At 43.6% G+C, this 26,565-nt stretch overlaps 2 protein-coding genes across 6 annotated transcripts in view; one reads left to right on the top strand and one right to left on the bottom strand.

Moving 5' to 3' along the window:
• Positions 1–6,595, bottom strand: part of FANCI (FA complementation group I) — a 75,479-nt gene extending 68,884 nt beyond the window's left edge. For 2 of the 4 annotated variants that reach the window (XM_079127503.1, XM_079127506.1), the window contains exons 1-2: positions 5,978–6,116; positions 4,820–4,922 (exon numbers count right to left, since the gene is read on the bottom strand). In XM_079127503.1, coding sequence (XP_078983629.1) covers positions 4,820–4,903 — 84 coding nt within the window. In that variant the 5' untranslated portion in view covers positions 4,904–4,922; positions 5,978–6,116. Of the gene's footprint in view, positions 1–4,819; positions 4,923–5,372; positions 5,944–5,977; positions 6,117–6,175 lie in introns of those variants that run through there. The other 2 variants (XM_079127505.1, XM_079127504.1) reach the window with 2 other exon arrangements.
• A 187-nt stretch (positions 6,596–6,782) lies between these two features.
• Positions 6,783–25,432, top strand: RLBP1 (retinaldehyde binding protein 1). Of its 2 annotated transcripts, none has more exons than XM_079127527.1 (9): positions 6,783–6,963; positions 16,490–16,507; positions 17,257–17,347; positions 17,582–17,710; positions 19,063–19,267; positions 21,131–21,309; positions 22,607–22,765; positions 24,089–24,199; positions 24,476–25,432. In XM_079127527.1, the coding sequence occupies exons 3-9, from the start codon at positions 17,336–17,338 to the stop codon at positions 24,632–24,634; spliced, it is 954 nt and encodes a 317-aa protein (XP_078983653.1). In that variant the 5' UTR covers positions 6,783–6,963; positions 16,490–16,507; positions 17,257–17,335; the 3' UTR covers positions 24,635–25,432. The 2 variants fall into 2 exon arrangements, with proteins under 2 accessions (XP_078983653.1, XP_078983652.1); XM_079127526.1 differs by lacking the exon at positions 6,783–6,963 and adding an exon at positions 14,662–14,809.
• The last annotated feature ends 1,133 nt before the right edge of the window (positions 25,433–26,565 follow it).

Here is a 26,565-nt window from a genome sequence, read left to right as displayed (position 1 = left end):
AGGCTATGGTCTGGTCAGTCAGGAACTTGGAGGTCTTCTCTGCCTTCAGTTTGTGTCTATGTTTCAGGCGAATTTGCTTGATATTCATCTGGCAACTAACAACTAGAGACCCCGCCCCCTGGCCGCAAAGAGTCCAGTCCCACTCACTGTCACGCTGAACATCTTGATGAAGTTGAGATTCCCTAATCAAGAACAAAGTATGTCTTCCAGTTGTCTATTTTTACATCTTTTGTGTGTTTTACAGCCTTCTTCATATTTCTTCACATTTCTTACGTTTATTACCATTTTATCTTTTGTATTACTATCATAAATGGGACTTTTTCTTTCACTGTATCTTCTGACCACTCTGTGTAGGAATACTGTTGATTTTTACATAGTCCCTTTATATTCTGCTACCTTGATGAATTGATTGTAGATGTTTTTATCAGATTCCCCAGAGGTTCCCAGGTATACACTACCATGTCATCTGCAAAAACACTTTTACCTCTTTGTTTTCTGTAGTCTAATTACTTTCTCTAGGCTAATTTATTACCCAACAGATCAGAACAACCAGATCCACTTTAAATCATAGTCGAGACAGTAGCATCACAGCTTTGTTCCTGATCTTAACAGAAATGCCTCTACAGTTTATCATAAAGGTGTTGACTTTACGATTTAGTTATGTTTTACCATATTATTGAAAAGTCACCCCATTCCTACTTTCTCAAGTTTTTATTAGGAATGGTTGCTTGCTGAGTTTTGCCAAAGGTTTTCTATGATCTATGAAAATAATCACAAGGCCTTTATAATAAGATACTTTCTAATATTGAGACAACCTGTATTTTTGCTATTAAAACCCTCCAGAGATGGGCACAGTGGTGCACATCTATAATCCCAATGACTCAGGTGACTGAGGCAGGAGGATTCCAAGTTCAAGGCAAGCCCCAGCAACCTAGGCCCTTTCTCAAAATAAAAAAATAAAAAGGGATGGAGATGTAGCTCAGTGGTAAAGTGCCCCAAGGTTCAATCCCTAGTACCAAAACAAAAACAGACACCCACACCAGATCATGGTGTATTGTTATTTTAATGTGATGTTGAAATCTGTCCTGATATTTAGGATTTTTGTGTCCTATTTGTGAAATTAGCCCATAATTTCCTTTTTCTATACTATATTTATCATGTTTTAGGATATCAAAGTTATACCCAACTCCAAGATTTTGGAAGTCTTCCTTAATTATTTAAGCTCTGAAACAATTTATGTAGCTTTAAGACTACATAAATTCTGATCTCTAAAGGTTTGTTAGACATCTCCTATGAACTATTTGGACCCTGGGCTGGAGTATAATTCAGAGATACAGTACCTGCCTAGCACACGCAAGGCCCTGGGTTTGATCCCCAAAGGAGAAAATACCTGGGCCTTGTGTGAAGTCATCCCTTGATATTTTTTTTCTATGGAAACTGGCCTGATAATACTTTCCATCCCAAATTGGGTCAATTTTATTAAGATGTAATGTGCCTAAGAAATTATCAATTTCCTCTAAGGTCTCAAACTTATGTGCATAAAGACAGTAGTCCCATTTTTTAAGATTTTTTTTTTCTGCATTAATAGAAACAATTTGTCTCATCATTTCTTATTTTGTTTTCTTTATTCCATTGTTTTGATTAAATTAGTGAATGGTTTGTTTTTCAAAGAACCGGGATTCTTGATTTATTAGTCTGATCTATTTTTGTTAAGTACCAATTTCCACTTTTATTTTTAGTTGTTATGGTTTATGTGACGTCCCCCTCAAAACTTCATGTGACAATGCAGGAATTTTCAGAAATTAGATTGAGAGCTATAACACAATTAGTGGTTAACCCATTTGGTGAATCAAGAACTTGAATGGATTACTGGTTGGTAACTAAGCAAGGAGGACATGGCTGGAAGTAGATTACTGGGGGACGCCCTTGGGGATTACATTTTGTCCCTGGTTTCTCACTCGCTCCTTAACTGCCCCCAGGTAAGTAGCTTTCCTCCACCACTCACTTGTCCAGTGATGTTCTGTTCCACCTTGGGTCCAGGGCAATAGAGTGAGCTGTCCATAGACAACCTCTGAAACTGCGAGTCCAAAATAACCTTTCTTTCAACAAGTTGTTCTTACCAGGTATTTTGGTCACAGCACAATGAAAAGAGTTTTCTGCTTTTTTTTCCTAGTTTTTTGAGTTCAGAATTTCATTTTAATGTTATTGATATAGATAATATTTAACAGTATTTCAAGGATTTTTTTTTGGTATGGCAATTTAACCCAGGGGTGCTTTACCACTGAGCCATAACCCCAACCTTTTAAATATTTAAAAAAAATTTTTTTTATTAGTAATAGACAGCATACCTTTATTTATTTTTATGCAGTGCTAAGGATTGAACCCAGTGCATCACGCATGCTAGACAAGCACTGTGCCACTGGGCTCCAGCCCCAATCCCACTTTTATGTTTTGAGACAGGGTCTTGCCAAGTTACTCAGGGCCTAAGTTGCTGAGGCTGGCTTTGAACTCATGATCCTCCTGTCTCAGTTTCCTGAGTTGTTGGGGTTACAGGCATGCAACACCTCACTCAGCTCAAGGATTCTGATTTGTAGTGTTTTTATTATCATTATTTTTCAGAAATCCTATAATTTGTTTCTGTATCTCTTTTCACTTGAGTTCTTTAGAATGCATTTTAGTCAAGGTAGAAAGGCCTTTGCAGTTTTTTTCATTTTTCATTTCCAGTTTTACTGCACTGTCATCAAAGCATGGTATATAATATGTCTCTTATGGGGTTTACCAAGTTTTCTTTGGGCTCTAGTACATAACTAATTTCTATCAATGTTCTATGTAATTAAGAAGAAACACTTTTTTATCAAAGTACTCTCCATATCTTGTAAATATTCTTCATATTTTCCATCTCTTTGCAATCTGTGATTTAGATATGCTTAGATCTGTATTCCACTTCACTGATTTTTTTTTTTCTTTAACTGCCTTTAGTCTATTAAACCATCTACTGAGGTTTCTGCTTCAAGAAATTTTCTCTGGTTGTTTTCCAAATTCATCCTTCTTGCTTTATGGATTCCATTCCTTCACTTACAGCTTTGAATATATTAAATATCTGTGTTAAATATTTAAATTGACTTTCAGATTGCTCTATTTTCTTGATTCTTGAATGCAAATTTTCCCACTGCCAGATCTGAGGGTCTTATCATGGAACCTCTGAGTTTTATAAATTTTTATTTTGAGTTCATCTTCTGTGACATCTTATTAAGAGAACTAAATGCATACATTGCTGAAATGCATTACAAATTTGTAGAAAACAAAAAATGTAACTGATACAATAGTCAACAAAATCAGGATACAAAAAATAGTGGTGGAATAAAATAAGATGAATCTAAAAAAATGATAGCCAAAAGATAAAAACATTTTTTGTATGGGTTTTAAGAACGAACTATAGAATTTCAGAAATGAAAGAAATTTAGGCTAATACCAATATATACAAAAATAACTTAAACAATGAAGCAACAGAATGACATTACTGCCAAAAAAGTTGGTTCTGCCTTAATTGAAGGGAAATACTAAACAGTACTACTCTACCTTAGTGACAAAATACATCTGAAACCCTATGTTCTGAGTTGAGGTATAAAACTTTAAAAGGAAAAAAGAGACATATTCAGAGGGCAGTAACTGCTGGTGAAGGGACTTATTAACACCAGGAAGTGCTGGACAAACTTTTGAGCATTTATTCAATGTCTATTAGATGTTTATTGTCTATTAGATTTTATATGCTTTACATACGTTATGTCATTTCATCCTCACAAAAACAGACAGGGATCCATTTATCATAAGTAAGAAAATAAATTCACAGTATCTATCCACATCACAGATTTTGTTATAGTTCTTATGTTTGCTTATCTTATTTTAAAGGATACATGTTACAGTTTCCTCTGGAGGCAGGTAAAATACAGATTCTAAATAATTTAAATACTGGTTTTAATCAAACCTTGTCTATAAAATGATTCATGATATAACTCATGCAATGAGCTATCTCAAAAAACTTTGCAAAAGCAATGGTTAACTTCAAAGAAAAAAAAAATCAGAAAGCATCTCTACATAAATTCCCAGTTATTACATCAGATAATAAGATATACCTAGTTTCTATGACTACAACACCAACACACAACAATTCCTTAAAAACATAACATCTTTATGTGTCTGTATATGCGTACGTACGTGTACACTCGCACACGTGCGCGCACGTTTAAGGTTCATCTTGAAGAGGTATTCTTTTCCAGGCAGAGATCTGCACAGGTTAAGATCACTTATTATGGAAAAAAGAGCAATACATTAGGGAAGATTAAGATGGAGAAGAAAAGGAAGATTAGGAAGAGTAAACAGCCTAACATACAGGAAATTATTATCACATTTTATAATCATGTAGTCTCAGGCATTGTTTTTCTCTTTTACTAATACTTTAAATCTATTTTGCTGCTTATGAATTCATTTTTGTCAGGAAAAGTAAAAGTCCATAATATAGTCTGGACATTTTTCAAACAAGATCCACCTAAGGACCATAAAAGTATACTAATTTGTACACATGCAAACACAGGTGCAAAAGCATTCTATTCATATGCTATTTTAAGTTTAAATTTGGTCACAAATGTCCTTACTTTGTCCATTTAGCTCCCTCTCCCAATCTCTTAACACCTATAATTTGTTAGCAAATAAAGTCTTATCTCCTGAGGTAAATGGTATAGAGACAAAGCAGCAGAATTAGATTCTGTCTTCTGCATTTGATGACACTTGCAATTAGCAGAACATGCTTCCCAGTACTCACATCATCATCTTTCAAGGTTTGAAGAAATTCCTGCAGTTTGTCTGCTGTCTTTTCTGTTGCTAGACATAAAATTTTCTGATCCATTTTTACTCACGTCAGGGAACTGTAAGGGGAAAAGAATGTCAGAGCTGAATGAAACTTCGAGAGGTAAACAAGTTTGATATTTCCGCTCATGATCTGAATATTTCACACCTTACAGACAACACACATAGTGGGCAGTCAACAGATGAAGAACTACTAACTAGTATGAGTTGGTGAAGAATTTTGAGAATTCCTGGGAATTTCCATCTTAGGAACCTGTAATCTAATTCTTGCCCATGTTTTCATCGTCTACTCAGCACACTGCCTAGAACCAAACTACCATTTAATAGTGTATCAAATATGTAATACGTTATATACACAATATATATTACTATAACCATATAATAAAGTAGTCTTTGATAAACGAATAAATTAGCAGTATTGGAAATGCTAAATTCCAATTAAATGGTATAAAAAATAAAATGTGGAAAGGCTAAAAATAAGTGGTCAGCCAGAGTGTGGTGGCACACACCTGTAATCCCAGCAACTCCGGAGGCTGAGACCGGAGACTCCCAAGTTCGAGGCCGGGCTGGGCAACTTAGCAAGTTCCTATCTCGAAATAAAAAATAAAAGGTGTGGGGCCCAGTTCAGTGGTAGAGCACCCCTGGGTTCAATCCCAAATATCGGGGTTAAAAACAAGAGTGTGTAGCCCCAAAGAGCATCAAAAAGCAAAGATCTGAGGGCAGTGAAGCTCTGCCGACGTGAAATACCACCGTCTTCCCTGCAGGCTCGAGAACACAAACGCAAATTTTAAGACCAGCGATGCCAAAAGGTTCATTAGCCTGAGCCTCCGCTGTGCATCCCAGATGCTCTACTCAGTAGCCTGTGTCCGCCCAGTTGGGCATAAGCTACAAACAAGAAATGGCGCCTAGAGAAATTTCTGGGGGGCCTGAACCTTGGACCGGAGAGAGGAAGAATTAGGAGGGGCTCCAAGCACCGCACACGCTGGAAGGAAAATATTGCGAAAGCCCAGGCGCGAGGCGGGATATCGTCTGCACCGCGGTCACGCTGGAATTCCCAACCACAGAGCCTTCAAGAACGCCACGTACAAAGGGGAGCCTTCTTGTCCTAACAGACCTGCTGTCTCCCAGACGACGAGCCCCAACGCCCCGCAGCGCGCGAAGCTGCTCCAACAAGTCGCCTCAACCTCACCGGCAACACAAGCTTCCAAAAAGCCCGCTTCCGAAAAACGCCACCACACTTCCGGCACCCTCAAGAACAGGTCCCACCCCCGCGGCTCATTTCCGCCTTCTGGAGCCCGAGGGTGGAACGTACCAGTAAGGCTTAGGGATGGGGGGATCCTCCCGGACGATCCCACTCACAGTCGGAAAGAGAAGCAGCCTTTTGGAACTCGCATTCCGGACCGCAGAGTGAGCATGCGCATTGTGACCTGGGTGTGTTTCCCGCGCGGCGTCTGGAGCGGCATGCTGTGTAGTGGAAGTAATCACTACAAGAGGGAACACCAGCAAGAGATGATCACGAAGGTCTTTGCATTGCAAGCAGCTGAAAAACAGGTGGGTTACATGCTCCACCTGTGCCCTGGAGCAGTAGCCCTTCCACTCTTGCGTAATCCCAGCGTTTAGCGCCCAACTTGGCAGAAACAGTTAATGTTTAAAAAATATTTGTTAAATGAACACCTGAAACCTCAGAATGTAGCTCAGTGGTAGAGCATTTGCTTAGCATGTGCAGGGTTCTGGGTTTGATCCCCAGTACCAAAAAGTAAAAAAGAATACCTGACAGTACAGTGAAGAGCAGGAAGAGGTAGGCTGAGATTTGAGGTTCTCTATTTTAGGCTGAGGGAACAGATTGTGTAACGGGCCTGAGAACAGCGTGGGAGCAAACAAGCCCTTAGTTCAGAAGGTGAAGGTGCTTGGGGTGGTAGTGGAAAGCAGGGCCTTGTAAATGCTTTTAAATTGGAGGCCTTGGGGAATAGTTGAAGGGGACGGACATGGTTGTATTCAAATTGAAGGATATCCCAATCAGGTGAGTGCCATAAAGGTTGTTCAGAAGAGATGAGCTTGAAACACTCACAAAAGAGATGAGCTGAATGAGCAGAACTGAAGGTAGGACTCCTTATGAAGCTGTATCCTTTTCCTTGAGATAGGTGGGAGTGGCCCAGCATTTTTTCCTTCTACCACATTTGTTCAGACAATGAACTGTGATTTGTGGCTAAAACACAGCTGAGGTGGAAGATGATTCCTAAAAAAAATCCTTTACCTTACGGAAGAAACAGATGACCTTATCATCTCCTTTCAACACCTCCCTTCCAAACTGCTTCTGGAACTGGACCATTCCTCAATGAATCTGTGTCTGTGTAGCTCAACTAAGCTCATTAGCCTCCCTGATTCTCCATTTGTGCATCTTAGATGCACCTATTGAATTGTCAATGTGTCGACAAAATGGCATTGATAATTCAGGGATCTTTGTCTCTCCTTGTCGCGTGAATGTATCATACTGTTTTCTCCTATCATTAATGGTGTTAGACACACTAAAGAGAAGAACTGCTGGATGTGGTGCTGCATACCTATAATTCCAGTGGCTTGGAAGGCTGAGGAAGAAAGGAGCACAGAAACAAAGTCAGCCTCAGCAGCTAAGCAAGACACTAAGCCATTTAGTGAGACTGTCTTAAAATTAAAAAAAAAAAAAAAAAAAAAAAAATTTTTTTAAAGGCTGGAGATGTGGCATGGTGGTTGAGCACCCCTAGGTTCAATCTCTAGTACGAAAGAGAGAGAGAGAGAAAAAAACTGGTTCAGACTAACAACACCAATTTTTCCATGCTGGTACAGGCTTCCTTCAATAAGCAGCAAATGTTATTTATCTGGTACACTAGCTAGACTCTATAACCCCAAAGATCCATACACACCTCCCCCACAAAGCTTCCCAGGAACCCCTGTATGTACTTACAGGTCCACTCTGGGCAGGGTGAACCCCAGCGAAGCCCTGCATAATCCCTGGAAGCAAGTTTGGGGATATTTGACTAAGTACCTAGAGGATAGTCTGAAGAAGGGCATGTGGGCTCTGTTGAACAGATCATCTGTGTTACTTGGGCTCCTTATCCTTGGATTCTGGGAGGGTCCTGGCCAGAGGAGAACCAATAGGCACCCATCCAAGCCCAAAAGCATGGACTTAAAAGCAGCATTGCTTGAGATAACAAAGAATCAAGGCAACATGTATAAAGAGCTGCTCTTACAAGCACTTAAAAATGTTAGTACTTTCCAGCACTCCCGTTACTTGGTACATTACTAAGAATTGATATCCAGGTCTTGAAGAAAGCATTGCACACCCATGTTCACAGCAACATTGTCACAATAGGCAAAAGGTAGAAATAACCCAAATGTCTATCAACTGATGAATGGATAAATAAAATGTGGGCTATATAATGGAACAAAATTCTGACACGTGCTGCAACCTGGGTGAACCTCACAGACATTATGATAAGTGAAATAAACCAGTCACAAAAAAAATGGTTGTGATTTCACTTATATGCAGTATCTAAAGTAGTTAAACTGGACATGCCTATAATCCCAACAACTCAGGAGGCTGAGGCAGGAGGATTGCAAGTTTGAGGCCAGCCTCAGCAATTTAACGAGACCCTGTCTCAAAAAGGGCCCGGGGTTGTGTTTCAGTGGTTGAGCACCCCTATGTTCAATCCCCAGTATCAAAGATCAATTAATTTTTTAAAATAAAGTAGTAAATTCAGAGAAACAAAGTAAAATGGTGGCTTTTAGGGACTAGGAAGAAATAGAGAGCTCATTCAGTGTGTGCAAAGTTTCAGTTTTGCAAGACAGAAAACATTCTGGAGATCTGTGGCCGAGCAAGTGAATATACTTACCACTATAGAATAGTACACTTAAAAATGATTAAGAAAGTCAAACACAATACTGTCTGGGTAGTTCACAGGATTGTTGAGGAGAAACAATAATGCTACCTGAAGAAGTTCCAATTTAAAAGGATTTAAACAAAGGTTTAATTGCCCAGTATTTATAGCCTTAGTGTCCAGAAAAGTTCCTAACACAGAGCAGTGCTTCACACAAATATTTCTCAAATGGATGCAAAATCATGAGTCAGAAAAATATGGTTCTAAATTGTATCAGCAAAATGTTAAAATTTCAAAACCAAACGTTTGCCTTAAAAGTATATTGCCACTTTTGAAGCTCCCTCTGAATTTGCAATCATTTGAAAATAAAGGATCAAAACAACAAAAAAAAATTTGTTTCTTATTTCTCAAAGGCTTGAACAAGAAGAATATAAAAGAGAGACAGAGAAGAAGCAGGATAGGGTGCTTGGTTTGTGGCTCAGTGGTAGAGCACTGGCATAGCATGTGTGAGGCACTGGGTTTGATTCTCAGCACCATATAAAAATAAATAAATAAAATGAAGGTCCATCAACAACTAAAAAAATTTTTTTTTAAAAAAGAAGCAGGGTAGAAAGTAATTCCTAAAAACTGGCCTTTTATAATTAGCAAATTTGATTAAGGTCTATAGATTATCCAGTTGTATCAATGCTCAGTTCCTCATTTTGATCATTGTACTATGGTTAGAATGTCTTAGACTATTCAGGCTACTATAATAAAATATCATAGACTAGGTCACTTCTAAATAATAGAAATTTAATTTCTCAAAGTTTCAGAGACTGAGAAGTCCAAGATCAAGTAGAGGTAGATGCAGTGACTGGGGAAGACCGCTTTCTCTTGGTGACTTCTGTGTCCTCACATGGTGGCAGTGGCAAGGTTCTGTGGGTCCTCTTTTATAAAGGGTCTCACCTCCTCCCAGAGTCCTCACCTCCTAGTACCATCTCTGTCGGGGGTTAGAATTTTAATATATTAGATGGTGGAGGGACACAAATATTCAGAGCATAGCAAAGAGAATGTCCCTGTTTGTAGGAAGTCCACACTGAAGTATTTGGGAGCAAAAGAGCATCAGGTCTAAAGTTTCATCTAAAGCAAATGTGGTGAAGGGCATATGGGAGTTCTTTGTACTATTCTTGTGCTTTTTCTGTAAATCTGAAATGATGTCAAAATTAGAAATTAAAAAATAAAACACCCCAGTTACAAATCTAGTGAACTGCTCTGGCCTGTGAATAACCAGCAAATTGGACCTTTGAGGAGCCCTCTCTTCCTTTTTCTGAGAGGTGGGTACATTTTCATTGTCTTCCTTCCACCCCTCTTCTATTGTCATCCTGGATCACCCCCATGCTACCTGGAGCCTCTGGGAAACTCCACTCCCCACCTCCATGACTTTCTCCTCCATGTTTCCTCAGCCACTCACTTTCTTGGTTACATCCTGAGCCTCTATCTAACTCACCCTTCAGACAATTCACTCAATAACTTCCTCTTACCTATTCCCCAATCTTCACTGGCCCTCACTCCTCCTCATCTTTGACTCCAAGATATAACACACTATATTTGGGCTGATATCCTCAACTTGCCCTCTTTTGCCTTTCCTCCCATGCCATCCATGCCAACCCCTTAATCCCTATGAGGTCCACCATATTGCTTCATTGATACTATCCTTGGCTGTTGGGATATGCTGGAGATATCAATTGAGTACCCTGTAAAGTTATTGCAGCCAATCTCAAAGAGGTCTTCAACACTGCCAGACAATCTTCCCTGGTAAGTTTATCCTTTTTGGGCTAGGGTTGTGGCTCAGTGGTAGAACACTTGCCTAGCATGGGTGAGGCACTGGGTTGATCCTCAGCAGCATATAAAAATAAATAAAATAAAGGTATTGTGTCTATCTACAACTTAAAAAGTATTTTTTCAAAAAAAGAAAAGTCCTGGGTATGAGCCCCAGAACAAACAAAAAAAAATTATCCTCCTTTTCTACATGAGGATTATTTCAAACTTTCTATCTCTTCCTTTATTCTCAACAGACGACTTCGCTTACACTTGACTAGAAAAGAAAAGAAAGAAAGAAAATAATAACCTATTTTTTTTCCTGTGTAGTAGAAGTTAAGATCATCTCTTTGCAATAAAGGAAGAGTTGGGAGCATGCCTGTAATCACAACCACTAGGGAGGCTGAGGCAGGAGAAACAAGTAAATAAGTTTGAGGCCAGCCTGGGCAACTTATTAAGACCCTGTCTCAAAGTAAAAAATAAAAAGGACTTGGGATATGGTTCAGTGGTAGTGTCCCTGGGTTCAATCACCAGTAACACAAAAACAGAGATGGAAAATCTCATGAATCCATCTCAACAAAACCCCTGACCTGCATTGCCCTTCTGTTATTCCGCTCTCTCTCTCCCATTTGCTTTTGGACAAATTTCTTGAAGCTGCCATCTATACTGTCTGTATTTTTCTGTCTCCTATTCACTCTTCTGCCCCTCTCTATTTCTTAGCTCTATCAATTCACCAAAACTGTGCTATGGCCAAGATGATGGCAACCTTCTTGTTTGAAATCCAGTGGATTGACCTATAGCTCTGGGCACCTACTTTCTGTCATGAGCCACACTCCCCTGGTGTGTATCTTCTCTGCTAGATTATGAGTGGTAAGGGCAGTCTCTTTTATAAAACAGCATTCCTGCAGCACCTGGCCAGGGCCTGACAATAGTAGGTGCTCAACAAATATTAAGTTGAAACCTGGCATGGTGGTGCATGCTTGTAGTCTAAATTACTCAGGAGGCTGAGAGTAAAGTGATGTCACCTTCTCCAGGAGAGGGTGGGGATGGGAACAGAGCAGTTGTTAAGTCCCTGAGCAGCCACACCTCGGCCAACCTTGTGTGTTGAATGATGAGAGGGTTTTAGAATGTGTGACTTTGGGCAGGTCTCTCGCCTCTCTCTCAGTTGCCTTTTCTATAAAAAAGGGATTAGAGCCAGGTGTGGTGGTGCACACCTGGTATCCCAGTTACTTAGGAGGCCAAGGTAGGAGGATCACAATTTCAAGGCCAGCCTGGGCAATTTAGCAAAACCTTGTCTCAGAATAAAAAGTGCTGGGGACATAGCTCAGTGGTAAACACTCCTGGGTTCAAACCCCAGTTCCATTTTAAGAAAAATGGGATTGTGCTCTCAAACTCACACCTGGAAAGATCTGATGAGATAATACTGGTATGGTGCCTGCCACAGTACAGAATAAGGCATAGCCAATGTGGGCCCCCTCCCTTGCTGCAGAGCCAGGGAGGCCAGGGAGCCCACAGTTGTTTGCCGGCATGGCCAGCACAGGTGTTTGGGCCAATGAGGGCAACGTCTCCTTTTACACAGTGGCACTATTGTTCTGACCAAAGAAGCTAGAAGGGAACGTGACTCGGGATGGGGAGAGGGCAGGGGTGGAGGCAGGAAAAGGGGTGTAAGCAGAAAGTAGTGCTGCAGAAAGCTCTTTGCCCCAAAAAGCACTTTGTGGTCAGCTAGCATCCCGAGATGCCTGATGCGCCCCACTCCTACCGACGCTGTGCCTTTAACTTGACAGTGTTCCTACCACACAGGAACATTCTCCATGGTGGAGTCCATCACCTGGCATTGCCAGAGTCTTAATTTGAATTTAAGTAACTTAAATTCAGTTTAAATTTTCAGATTTTGAGTTGCATTACTCCATGTCTCTTTGTTTTTCTTTTTCTTTTCTTTCGTTTTTTTTTTTTTTTTTGTTTTGTTTTGTTTTGTTTTGTTTTGTTTTTGTTATTTGGTACTGGGATTGAATCCAGGAGAACTTTACACTGAGCTATAACCGCAACCCTTTTTAATTTGAGACCGAGACTTGCTAAGTTGTTGAGAGCCTTGCTAAGTTGCCAAGTCTGGCCTTGAACTTGCAATCTTCCTGCCTCAGCTGCCCCAGTTGCTGGGATTATAGGCATGTGCCATGGCACCCAGCATATTACTCCATTTCAAGTACTGAAAAACTACATGTAGCTAGTGACTACTGTATAGGACAAAGCAGGGGATGAGGCCCCCAGGGAACAGAAGGATAGAAATAAGGGGTGGTGTCATCAGTTGTAGAGAGGACTTAGAAAGAAAACAGTCCTTGAGCCAGACAACAGCCAGAACAGGAACCCAGGGAATGAGCTATTGGAAGTAAAGAGCTCAAGATGCCTCAGGCACACCCCAAGATCTAAGCCCCAGGCAATGCAACCTGCTCTAGAGGAAGTGGTCAAGAGAGACAGGTGAGGAATGGGTGTTCCCAGGATGCTCCTTTAGGGATACTCCCACAGCCCCCGGTGTCTGAAGAGAGCACAGCGAGGTGAAGAGATCCCAAGTTCATCAAAGTAGGAATGGGTGGAAAAGCAAGAACTATGTTGGGGGAAATTGGGGCTGGGGATGTATTTCAGCATTAGAGCCTTGCCTGCCTTATGTGAAGCCCTGGGTTCAATCTCCAATGCTGGAGAAAAAAACAAAACCAAAACAGGCAAAACGAAATTAAGAATCCAAACAAGCCAGGCAAAATTAAAAATAACAACAACAACAAGAAGCCAGGCAGAGTGGCACCTGTAATTCCCGTTACTCGGGAGGCTGAGGCAGGAGGATCACAAGTTTGAGCCCAGCCTGGGCAACTTAGCAAGATCCTTTCTCAAAATAAATAATAAAAAAAGAATTGAGTATGTAGCTCAGTGGTAGAGCATCTCTGGGTTCAATCCCTGTACTTCAAACAAACACACACACACACACACACACAAAAAACCCCAACCAAACAAAAATATATCTGCGAAAATTTTTTTAAAAAATCATTTCTGAGACTGAATTCCAGAGAAGAACTGTGTACAGAATCTTGATGATGCCCTGGGCACCTCTAAGATGCATAATCAGGGCCAAGGAGGATTGTAGAAAGCGACCTGAACTCAGACCAAGGATGAATTCTAAATAAGGGGATTTGTCCAGTAGTGGAAACAGGGAGCTCCCTGCCTTTGGAGTTCTTGACAGAAATGTTCCAAAGGAATAATCTCCCCCACACCCTAGTGAAATACCAAAGTGGAGGCTAAGGGGCTGCAGAGGGGTTTCTTACTGTATGAATGGTTGGATAATGAGTTCCCTTCCCTGAGGTGCCTGCTGATTCTGTATTTGGAGTAGATAACCAGCATTTACAGCATTTAAAGAGCACTTACCAAGTGTCTGGCAGCTAAGCACTTTGCTCCCTAAAGCCGTCATTCTTGTCTTCTGGTTATTTCCACCTCTCAGACAGGAACTGAGTCAAGGAGTGGTGCAATAACTTCTCATAGAGAGAAGGTGCTGAAGCTAGGATTGAACAGTGGGCAGGAGCTAGGGGTGTAGCTCAGTGGTGGAGCACTTCCCTCACTAGCATGTATGAAGCTGAGGGTTCCATCCACAGCAACACACACACACACATACAAAAAAAAAAAAAAAAAAAAGAGGGCTATCTGGTTCCAGAACCTACCCCTACCACTGCACCATATTGCCTAGAAGGCAGGTGGGCCTGTTTTGTCCTCTTCCTGCTCAGCCTTCACTCTCTACATCTCCCACTGGCCCCATTCACTGTGACCAAGGGGAGGGTGGGCCACAGGCTTGTATTTGCCAAGCTGTCATTGCATCTGGGAATCACGTTTAAAATTTCCCTTCACCTCTTTGCATGTCCTGCTGGTGGCAGCGGGGTCGGGGGGATGCTCTCTCAAACTCCCCTGAGAGCCCAAGGAGAGGACAGGGAAGAGGGGATGGGGCTGGCCTAGATCCCAGCCCACGCTGGCTTCCGCATGGCTAAGCAGGGACTCCGGAGCAGGAGCACACAAAGGAGGGCTTTGATACATCTGCAACCAGGCCCAGGCCCCCCCCACCCCCCCAACCCCCGTGCTTCACTTGCCCCATTCTGGGCCTCCTGTGAGCCCGATTTAATGGGAAACTGTGGGCGATGAGAAGTTTCTTGTGACACACTAATCCTGACCTGCTGACTGGGCCACACCCCCAGCCGAGGCAACCTCCAGAGCTCCAGGACATTCAGGTACCAGGTGGCCCCAAGGAGGAGCTGCCGACCTGGCAGGTAAGTCAGTACCAGGGGATTTCCGGGGCCCGGGGAACCCAAGACAGGGGAATCAGGGATGGGAATCGGGGAACCACGTACTTCCCTGCCTATAAAACTAAAACCAGATGGCTATCCTCCAGGTTGAGCCAGACCAATCTGATGGCAGACTTAGTAAATACAAGTAAGAATGCTTAGTTCACTGTGAATTCAGATGTACAACACATTCTCTTTTAGTCTAAGAATGTCCCAAATATTGATGTTTTTGTATTTTATATGGCAATCGTAGGTGGCAGGGAACCATATCAATATGAAATGAGGGACAGGCATTTTTCACTGTATATAGTTAATAAATAAGTATTTTTTAAAAAGTTAAAGTTAAGGGCTGGGGATGTAGCTCAGCAGCAGGGTATAGTGGTACACACCTGCTATCCCAGCAACTTGGGAAGCTGAGGCAGGATTTACTACTGAGCTACATCCCCAGCCCTCTTTATTCTTTGAGACAGGGTCTCACTAAATGGCTGTGGCTGGGGATGTAGCTCAGTGGTAAAGTGTCCCTGGGTTCTATCCCTAGTACCAAAAAAAAAAAAAGAAAAAGAAAAAACTTAAAAAAAACAAAGTTGATTGCTTGGGCATGTTTAGAAAGAGTTGCTGCATTGACTTTAAGTCTGTATTTCTAAGATCTAGGATCTTTATTTTTTTAAGTTGTAGATACAATACCTTTATTTTATTTATTTATTTATTTTTATGTTGTGCTGGGGATTGAACCCAGTGCCTCACACGCGCTAAGCAAGCACTGTTCCACTGAGCCACAACCCCAATCCTAAAATCTAGTATTTTGTCCATATGATCCCCTTAACGAACTGGGAATGTTCAGTCACTAATCTTTCCCAGCTGAGTTCCTCAAGGCAGTTGTATTGGCTTCTCCATTCCTATTTCAGAAGACCTAAGGGAAAAGATTTCAATCTTTCTGTCTCTGTGCCTACACATGTAGATGTCTATCAGCCAAAGAGATGATTTATATTTGGTTCCGGTGGGTAGATATCAGTTCCTAGAACTCCATGCTCTTGCTGGGGCTGTGGAGTAGGAGGGGCAAGAGGTGGGAGACCCTCAGATAGTCCTGGCAATCCTCCAAGTCTCTCTGCACAACTTAGGATAATGCTTGGTATGATGCTAAGAAAGGGAAGGGGAACAAATTCTAGAATGAGATGCTGTGCTGGGCATGTTAGAGAAATTATAGGGTTTCTGTGAGGATCCTTTTTGGTGGATACTGTTATTATTCTCAATTTGCAAACAAGGAAACTGAGGCTTAGTTAGATGACTTGTCTGAGGTTGCATGAGTGACAAAGGACAAAGCCCATTTCAAATCCAGACCTATGACACCAGCTTTTCTAGGAAGTTTTGTCTGAAGATGTCTTGGTTCTCTTGACACCTCAACATGTCAAGACAGACTTGGTATGGGCCAGATATAGGTTCAAGTTCCAACTCTACCACTTAGCGACTGTGAGTAGGTGACTGAACTGATCGATGGAACCAGGTCAAAGGAGGGTGGTAAAGAATCCTCAAAGGCGACTGGGACATTTAAGTAGAAGAGAAAACCTGGGAGCAGAAGAGCTGCCATCAAAAGTCCCTAGTGGGGAAGCAGGTTGGTATGTTTTTGTACATTATTTAATTATACTTCTAATCTTTCCATCCCAACAGGGAACACCCACGACTGAGGTGAGATCCCATAACCCTCATGTGGGAGAGGCAGAAGTGGAACCCAAGTCCAACTTTTGTGCTGCCCTGCTGCCTCTTGGTGCTGATAGAAGTTACAACTTAGATTTGAGTCCTAATCCCTGGCTCTTTTGGGTTGTATTACTTTGGACAAATCACTTATTGTCCTGGTCCTGTTTCATCCTATGTAAAATGGGAATAATAATGCCAGCCCCTGGATCTAAGACAATGGATTTGAAATTACTTAATGCATCACAAAGCACTAAACACATACCCAGAATAATGATCATGTAACTGTTCATCTGCACTCCTGAGAATGAGTATGCTGGAGACAGGGTCATCCACAAGGCCTGAAAATTTCTGGGTACCCTTTGGGCTAGGGAGGAAAGAACCACAGAGGGAGCAGGGATTGTCTTATCCTGCGGTGATCTGAAAGATTCACTTTTTCCTAGCTGGGTCAACTTAACAGCTGAGGTCTGAGGCATTTGTACATAAGCCCCTTCCCAGAACAGTGCTTCCTAGCATGTGGTCCAAGAGCCATCTCCTTCAGAGCCACCTGTGGGAGTCTCAACCTGGAGAGTCCTGGGCCCTGCCCAGACCTCCAATCAGAATCATGGGGGTGGGGCCTTGCAGCTGCCTTTCTAACAAATGCCCCAGGCAATTCTGACGCACTTGAATGTTTGGGATCCGCTATTCTGAGACAATTGTAGAGTATACTCTACTACCACTGCAGTACTGACTTCCATTCCTAGGGACCAGCGTGTGGAACAGTTAGGACAGAGGAAGCAGGGACCTTTTTGTGCCAAGGACTCAGTGTCTTTCAGAGACAATATGACAGAGGTGGTAAGTACCCTGGGCTCTCCTTCCTTTATGCCCCCTTGCCCTCCTTTCTTGCTTCTCTATCATCTATACCTTACAACTTTTCTGTGGGCCCTGGTCTCCCAAAAGGGAAAGGGCTTAACAACAACCCTGGGCAAAAGCACTAGTTTAGGGTCTCAGCAGTCCCATTTGCCTGGCTCGCTCAGGCTGCTGGGAATGCAGGCTGCTCTTGCTTCTTCCTAACTCTTCTCTGTCCAGGTGGGCACATTCCGTATGGTCTCCGAAGAGGAACAGGAGCTCCGGGCCCAGTTGGAGCAGCTCACAACCCAGGATCATGGGCCCGTCTTTGGCCCATGCAGCCAGCTGCCCCGCCACACCTTACAGAAGGTGAGGAGGCAGGTTTACAGTGAGGGACAGCCTATGGAGGAAAAATGGGGTTGGTGTGTGTGTATGAGGGTAAAGAACATGACAACATTCTTAGTCCTTATAGAAATGGTCTAGCTCCACTCTCCGGGTCACCCTGGACCTGATAGACTGAACTGTTCTAACAGCCATTCTAGTGATTAGGGTTATGGCAGCTGCCAGATCTGCATCTAGATCACTTGAAAGCAAGACTAGACTTGAACCTCTGGAGTCAGCAAAGAGGTTTGGATGTGGCCCTGGTGAACAAGGATTCAACTGCTGCCCTACTGGAAAAACAAGAGACCTGAGATCTGGAATCTGACCTACTTCCAACTTGCTGTGTGATCTTGAGCAAATAACTTTCCCTCTCTGTCTTGCCTTCTGCACCTATGAAAGATGGTTGTTGAACTGGCTCAGAGATCCTCAGACTCTGTGGAAGTTAGCAGAATTGTGTTGGGGTTACTGGGAAAGATGAGAAGTGGGCCTGCTGAGCCTGGGTTCCTGGTGCCCATCTCTGCATCTCTGGGCATCTCAAGGGAAAAGTGCTATTAGGTCCCTCAATTTGACTAGGTTTCTCTCCATGCTGAACAGGGAGAGAGCTGCCTGACAAGTGGGGAGGTTTCCTGTCCCAGAAAAGGGAAGGAACGTGGTACTCTGGGGGAGGAGGTAGGGTGCCCTCTGCTGGGGATCTTTGTTTTTGGAAAGATCAGAATTGAGTTTGGGAGGGAAAGTGTGTGTGAACCTGCAGGAGTAGGAGGCCCAGCTCCACTCCTATGTGAGTACTCCTATGTGAGCGACTTCACCCCAGCAGCCCTCAGTCTACTCATTTGAAAGATGGGATTAAGATACCAACCCAGCCAGGCGTAGTGGCATACACCTGTAATTCCAGTGACTGGGGAGGCTGAGGCAAGAGGATCCCAAGTTCAAGACCAGCTCAGCTTTAAAGAGAAGCGCAGCAATTTAGTGAGACCTTTCCTCAAAAAGCAAAAAGGGCTGGGGATGTAACTTGGTGATAAAGTGCTCCTGGGTTCAATAATCCCCAGGGACAAAACAAAACCCAAACATGATGAGTTATGAAGATGATTAAAAGGCATAATTCATTTAAAGGACTTTACAGAGTGTTACGAAAAGCTGCGTTAAGTGTGGGTAGTTACTGTACAACTGCAGAAGCACTTAGACTGTTGGCGATATCCTGCAAACTGACGCAGGATGAAGTTTCTCCAGACACTCCAAACCGAGCGGAGGCCAGGGTAGATGCTACCCTTGTGGACCCCAGAGGCAGGTCTCCCATTGGGCGGGAGAAGCCTTGTCACATACGTCCTTCTCCCCTGTTGCAGGCCAAGGATGAGCTGAACGAGAGGGAGGAGACTCGGGAGGAGGCGGTGCGAGAACTGCAGGAGCTTGTGCAGGCACAGGCGGACACTGGGGATGAGCTGGCTGTGGCCGTGGCGGAGAGGGTGCGAGACAGGGACAGCGCCTTCCTTCTGCGCTTCATTCGGGCACGGAAGTTCAACGTGGGTCGCGCCTACGAGCTGCTCAAAGGTGAGGCGTGTGCTGGTAAAGGGACGGTGGTGGGAAGGTTGGGAGGAAGGCATGAGGAAGGTGTCAGTCTCCACCCAGGCACCGTGAACGTCACTTTCATGCCATGGGTTCGTGCTGTGGAAAAGTCACTCTCTTGGCCTACATACCCTTCGGAGTAAAATGGGAATGTGTGTGTGAAGGAAACAGCTTCCAGATCCCTTTCAGCTCTGACAGTGAATGAATGAATGAATGAATGAATCAGGACCAATTTCTTAGCGGAATATCTTCTCTCCCAGACTTCCGGACTCATTGAGTAGAACTGGGATACCAAATTTGGATGAGGGACTGGGAGTGTAGCTCAGTGGCAGCATGCTTGCCTAGCATGCCCTAGGCCCTGGGGTCCTGCTAAAAAAGAAAAAAAAAAAAAAAAAATGACAGAATGAGGAGTTTCCCCCAGGAATCCCCCATATCTCCCCACATCCCACCCCCTTGCCTATACATACACCATGACATTTTGGCTCCAGAATGTTCTAGAGAGGTGTGGGTATGAGCTTCCCTTGTGGCAGTTACCTAAACCTAAACTTCAAGCACAGTGGAACTGAAGAAGGCACTAACCCCAGGGTCAGAATTACCCTGGCCCTGCTAGAAGGAGGTAGGGGTTTATCAAGTTTTTGATTCCTAGAGAAGGAAGGGTCTGAGCAGGCCCTCTTGCTGCAGGCTGATTTTCCTTTTCTTACTTCTTCCCTCCTTCCCCAAGTGTGAATTCAATGCCATGCTGTGCCAGTCACTGTTTTAGGCCAAGGAATGCAAAACAGATAAGAATCCCTTGCCATTGCAGGGCATGGTGGAGCATGCCTGTGATCCCAGCAACTTGGGAGGCTGAGGCAGAAGGATGGCAAGTTTGAGGCCAGCCTGGGCAACTTACTGAGATCCTGCCTGAAAATAAAGTAAAAAGGGCTAGGGCTGTAGCTCAGTACACCCCTAGGTTCAATCCTCAATGACCCCCCCCCCAAAAGAAAAAGATTCTTCTGCCCTCATGGAATTTATATTCTAATTGTGGAAATAATAAATCAGATAAATAAAAACATATAGATTATTAGTGATAAGGGACAAGAAGAAAAATAAAGGAGGTGGATATAAATGGTAGAGGGACTGATCTTTTAGGTAAAGTGGCCAGGAAGCCCCCAGTGCAAAGGGAATTTTGAAGAAAAACCCAAAGGACATGAAATGTTTGGAAGAAAAGCAGGGAACAACAAGGCAAAAGGCGAGGTGGTGGGATGCGACTGTAGTGTTCTAGAACAGTGAGGAGGTTGGTCTGGCAGGCACCAACCTTGGCAGATGCTCCCCAAATACCTTCTCTGGGTCCAGCCTCTCCAAAGCTCAAGTTCGATGATACAGATAACCATGAGGCAGGGACCCTTCGGAACAGGTAAGGATGGAGTTTATGACACTGGAGGTACTGCTGGAATCAGGAAGGGCCTCTGTATCTTGCTTGGGGTTTGGATTTTATGTTGGAACTTCACTACAGCCCTGTCCTCACCCCCACTCGGCTAACCCTGAGCCCACCTGAAAAACCTGTGCCTTGTCCCCGTGGAAAACTGTATAACCTGTAGTAAACATCCCTGTGTTTAGGACTGCATAGTTTACACCCTGAATCTCTTTCGATTGCCACGCCATTTGGTGAAATAGGACAATATTAACATCCCATTTGTTGGAGAGGAAAATGGGGCTCAGATAGGTTGAGTATCCTGTTTAGCTACACACAGGATGTGGAGGAGCCAGGCAGGAGCTCAGGTCTTCTCCCATATTATGTGCCACCCTGGGAGGTGGGAGTGTTAGGGTGGGGTGACTCACTAAGGTGGCACTGGGCTCTCCTTCTTCCAGGCTACGTGAACTTCCGGCTGCAGTACCCTGAACTCTTCGACAGCCTATCCCTGGAGGCTGTTCGCTGCACCATTGAGGCTGGCTACCCTGGTGTCCTCTCTAGTCGGGACAAGTATGGCCGAGTGGTCATGCTTTTTAAAATTGAGGACTGGCAATGTGAAGAAATCACCTTTGATGAGGTCAGTGGGAACCCATCTGGCTCCCTCCCACCCTGTGGGTGGGCTGGGCTTCCTTCCCCAACCCTTTTCTCTATTGAACCTTCATTCCTGATTCCTCAGGAGGCAAGGCCTATGGAGCGGGGAAGACAGGCAGCCACCTGCCACCTGGCCCTTCTGGGCAGGGAAAGAATTTCTAGGATGTGCCAAGGCAGCTGGAAAGCCCAGGAGCTTTGCAAGCAGGGATCACTGGCCAATAGTACATGGCTATCCCTGAGTATCCCTGCCAAGTGCCAAATTGGGGCAGCAGCTGTGGGCCACGAGCAGAGGGCAGCCCTGCCAAATGCTTAAAGCTGAGAGAAAGAGAACAGGGATTAGTGGACTGTGGATTGGAAGAGATTCTGGAAAGTTCCATCTTATTTAGCAGCTTGAGTTCTTTGTACTCATATGTATGCGATTTTGCTTGTCTGAGTCTTTAAGAGGGCTGCCCTGAGTGGAAGAATTAAGGTTTGTCTTGGGAGAACTTTGACATGTGACACCAACTCTTAAAAAGATTATTTAAATTAGAAAAAAACAGTACAAATTCAATTTAGAAAACGCTATCTAGTTGCCTCAACACAACTTATTTATAAGTCCATCTTTTCCCAAAGACTTGAGGTGTTACCTTTACCATAGTCTATATTTTCATATGTACTAGGGTCTATTTCTGGACTTTCTATTTTGTTCCATTGGTTTTTCTTTTTTTGTGGTACTAGGGATTGAACCCAGGAGCACTCTACCACTTAACTATATCCCAGTCATTTTTATTTTTCATTTTGAGACAGGGTCTTGTTAAGTTGCCTCGGCTGACCTTGAACTTGTGATCCTTCCGTTAGCCTCCTGAGACACTGGGATTATACATGTACGTCACTGTGCCAACCACACACAAGTATTTTTCTTATGAAAATAGGATCATATTGTACACTGATAGACCATGAGTGTATCATTAGTCTTCTGCATCGTTTTAAACTTATTCATGGTATAAATGTACCATAATTTTACCAGTCCCTTATTGAGGGACATTTAGGTCGTTTCCAATGGTTCCACTATAAACATAAGAGTTTATGTTGAGCTAAACACTGATATCTATCCATAAATGGGACTTTTTTTTTTTTTTTTTTTTTTTTTTTTTTTTGGCATGTACCCACAGAAGGGAATAGTCCTACATGAAAACCTGAAAATTCCTCCAATAAAGATGTACCAATTAGCTCTTCCTTCAGGATCTTAAGCCTTAGTTATCTTTGCAAATTGGATCTTAAGCCCTGTTCACTCTGTGCTCCAGATCTTGCAGGCATATTGCTTCATCCTGGAGAAACTACTGGAGAATGAGGAAACTCAAATTAATGGCTTCTGTATCATTGAGAACTTTCAGGGCTTTACCATGCAGCAGGCCTCCAGGCTCCGGACTTCGGATCTCAGGAAGATGGTGGACATGCTCCAGGTGAGGCCTTGGGATCTATCATATAGGAACTTCTCACAGGTAGGGGGCTGGGAAGTTGTGCCTGGTTTCTCAGTTTCATGGTGCTGGCTGAAACCTAAGATATTAACTGGCTAGTGCCATAAAGAGCAGTGATAACCACAGTCCCAACCACAAACACTTGCATATTGATGGAAAGTTTGCTAACTACACAGTCATTATGTTATTGGCTCCTCTAGAGTGTCCTCTCCCTGCTTCATTTTACAAACCTGGAAACCGAGACTCAAAATTTAAGTGACTTCTCAAGGTCACACAGTAATAAAGTGGTAGAGACTGGACTTGATATGTATGATACATGTATATATATATACATGTATATATATGAATATATACATATATATGTATTTTTGGTACTAGAGATTGAACTCAGTGGCACTCAGCCACTGAGCCCCATCCCCAGTCCTTTTTTGTATTTTACTTAGAGAAAGGGTCTCAGTGAGTGCCTAGGGCCTCACTAAGTTGCTGAGGCTGACTTTGAACTCATGATTCTCCTGCCTCAGCCTTCTGAGGCACTGGGATTACAGGCAAGTGCCACTGTGCTTGGCCTGTTTGTTTATTGAGACAAGATCTTGATATGCTGCACAGGCTGGTCTTAAACTTCTGGGCTTTAGTGGTCTTCCTACTTCAGCCTCCCTAAGTGGTTGAGTCTACAGGTGTGCACCATGATGCCCAGCTTAAACTACATTTTCTGACCAGGAATCCCAAGCTCTCTGGCCATTGTATCATGCTACCTCTCTGTGAATTTACCCTGAAGAAGGGATTCACCAATCCCCTGATGGCTACTCCCACATTACTGATGTGTCAGCCATCCTTTCTTAGAGCTATTTTAGGGCTATTCTATGTGTATTGTATTCTATGTGTATTGAGTTGCTGGGGGGTGGGGGAGGTTGTCAGAGGGGCTGAAGGACAATGAGTCATGACCACAGTACCTCTGTAGTTTGCGGTTCACTTGATGGGCAAGTGGGTCTGAAAACACTGTCACCAAAAAACCAAGCAAGGCTACCATTTTATTTCTTTACTTAATTCTAAGGTTTTTGGTATCTGGGGGAGAGGGTTGGGAGTATGACTTTTGGGGCTTCCTCCCTGCCACTTGGAACCACAGTGAAGCCAGGGCTCCCTGGTGGCTGTCCTTCCATGGGCTGTCCTCCAGGGCAACATGTGATGTTGGACAAGTTGGTCCTTGTGCCGTGGGGAGAGGTAGCAAACTGGGGTAGGGGGTGATGCAGAGCTTCTGAAGTCATTGGGGCTATGGGGTGGGTGGGTGGGGTCTTTCTTTGTCACTCACAGGATTCCTTCCCAGCACGGTTCAAGGCCATCCATTTCATCCACCAGCCATGGTACTTCACTACCACCTACAATGTGGTCAAGCCCTTCTTGAAGAGCAAGCTGCTGGAGAGGGTGAGTGCATGGCCTGCCTGGGCAGAGGCTGGTGAGCTGGTGAGTGAGTGCGGGACTGGAGCAGGAGAGAGCTCATGAGACAAGAGGGGTGAGAGGGCAGTGGGATGAGGACCCTTCCTGAGCCCTCCTCAGACTGCCCTGCTCCCAAGCTGAGTGGATCCCCCAATAGCCCAATATGGAGAAGGATGTCACCAGGCAAGATGACATGATGTGGCTTTGTCCCTCCGTCATCCTCAGGTCACCTCTGGCTTAGTTGTCTCTCTTGCTTCCCTGCAGGTCTTTGTCCATGGAGATGACCTCTCTGGCTTCTTCCAGGAGATTGATGAGAACATTCTGCCAGCTGACTTTGGAGGCACGCTGCCCAAATATGATGGCAAGGCTGTTGCTGAGCAGCTCTTTGGCCCCCGGGTCCAGGCTGAGAGCACAGCCTTGTGAGGACATGTCCTGCCATCTAAACTGTAGTTAGCATCCCTGGACCCTTCCTCAGCTACCCTGGGCCTCTCCTCAGCTACCCTGCACCAAGGCTGGGAAAGGGCTGCCTGAGGTGACTCCCTAGACTTAGGTGAGCTCTGGCATCACCTTGTCCCAAGTTATGGGAAGGGCAATAAAGCAGGGGGAATTCCCTTGTACAGAAGAATTGGGGCAGTTATATTCCCATGTGCCTCTAAAGCTCTGGGACAATAACTTTTATGTAAGGTTGAATTTCAAAACTTCTAAGTAGGCTTATCAATAATTTCTTTTTGTAACAAAGTTTTGCTAGGGTCTGTGAAAACACGTAAAGAGACTGGGTTAGAATTCTCCCTCCCCCAGACAATTAAGAGGGAGGATTTAAGTTCAAATGAAACACAGTGACCTTGGTGGCTGGTTGGCAGGCAAGGGGTTTTCCACAGAGAAATCCAGGGTGGAAACAACCTTAGAGCAGCTTCATTCTGGGGTGACCTGCTCCCCTTGGTCAAGTGCAGTCTGATGTGTGCAGTGATGGTTAGGGCTTGGACCTCTTCCCAGGGTGGCAGTCATGTCCTCATCTGTCCTCCTTTCCATAAAAAACTGTCTCCTCTAGACTCCTTCCCTTGATGAATGGTTTTACTTAAATTTACAGATGATATCTTCTCTGAGCACACTCTCAATCCTCAAGTTACAGTTAAACTCTTCTTTGTCTTTAGTTTCAGGCATTTTGAAGTGATGAACTTACACTTTTCAAATCTGCATGTTCTGACAAATACAGATGCTTTCCTCCTATGAAGTTGTCTTTCCTCAAGTACTTGGTGGTTTTGAGTGCATGTTCATTTTTGTAGATGAGAATCCCTGTGCGAAACCTCTGTTTGCTGAGCATGTGGCTCCCTCTAGCTCCTCTGGCACAGGGCTCCCATACATTGATAGAAACTTTCCCCAAGATGCTACACTTACTTTCCCAACTGGAATCAGACTGTTGTCTGGCTAATGGTGGTAGGGGAGGGTTGATTGGCCTGGTTGCAACCACTGAGGTATCCCAATAAACCAAACTGTTGCTCCCTGTCGGGCAACAAGGTCCGATGTACCTCCTCAGGGCCCGCCTGAGGAGAATACCGGGCCTAGAGTGTCGGCGGCAAAGGAAACACACCAGAGCACGGAGGTCTGTCAGCACACGAGGCACAGCAGGAATCTCGTTTATTGAGGAAATCACATAGCTTTTATGTAGGGTGGGGGCTAGGCAGGAACCAATTAGCTTAAAGGTCAGCAAGCGGGGGGGCTGTTCACACAGGCGAGAGTCCCATAGGACTATATGGCAAGCACAAGCTGATCATGTTCGTGGAACTGTTGTTAACCAATCCCTGACGGTGGTCCGATTTATCGTCATTAACTATTGAAACCGCCTTTGAGGCCTTGATCTTGCTCACTCTCCAGGGAGTAAGGAGTCAGCCTGAGTTAGTTAACGTGTCATTAGTCCCAACACCAAACCAAGATTTGTCTGCCCCAGCCTGTGGAGTCACCCCACTCCTTGCATATATGAATCATACTTGTTGCTCTACCCATCTTCTGTAGCAGGACCTTCCACCTGCTTTCACACCTTCAGGAATTTCTCTGATCATATATGTACATGTATGTGTGAATGTACATATGTATATACACATTGATCCCTTTTTCCATTCCTAGAGTTTGTAGTCTCTGCCTATTACATATGTAACTTCCTTCCTTTTTTTTTTTTTTTTTTTTTTTTGTTTTTTGGTACTGGAGATTGAATTCAGGGAAGTTTTAAAGTTTTACCATTGAGCTACATCCCCAGCTCTTTTTAGCTTTTTTAAAAAATATTTTATTTATTCTTAAAAATTTTTTTTTAGTTGTAGATGAACAGCATGCCTTTATTTTATTTGCTTATTTTTGTATTA

Source organism: Sciurus vulgaris (assembly GCF_902686455.1).
Source record: "Sciurus vulgaris genome assembly, chromosome: 2".
Lineage (NCBI taxonomy): Eukaryota > Metazoa > Chordata > Mammalia > Rodentia > Sciuridae > Sciurus > Sciurus vulgaris.
The sequence above is the reverse complement of the archived record's forward strand: the minus strand, read 5'-3'. Positions and strand labels throughout refer to the sequence as shown.

Coding starts and splice junctions, on each gene's coding strand:
- RLBP1 (XM_079127527.1), top strand. Junction 19,268..21,130: donor CGCCTACGAGCTGCTCAAAG/GTGAGGCGTGTG, acceptor TCCTTCTTCCAG/GCTACGTGAACTTCCGGCTG. Junction 24,200..24,475: donor AGAGCAAGCTGCTGGAGAGG/GTGAGTGCATGG, acceptor GCTTCCCTGCAG/GTCTTTGTCCATGGAGATGA.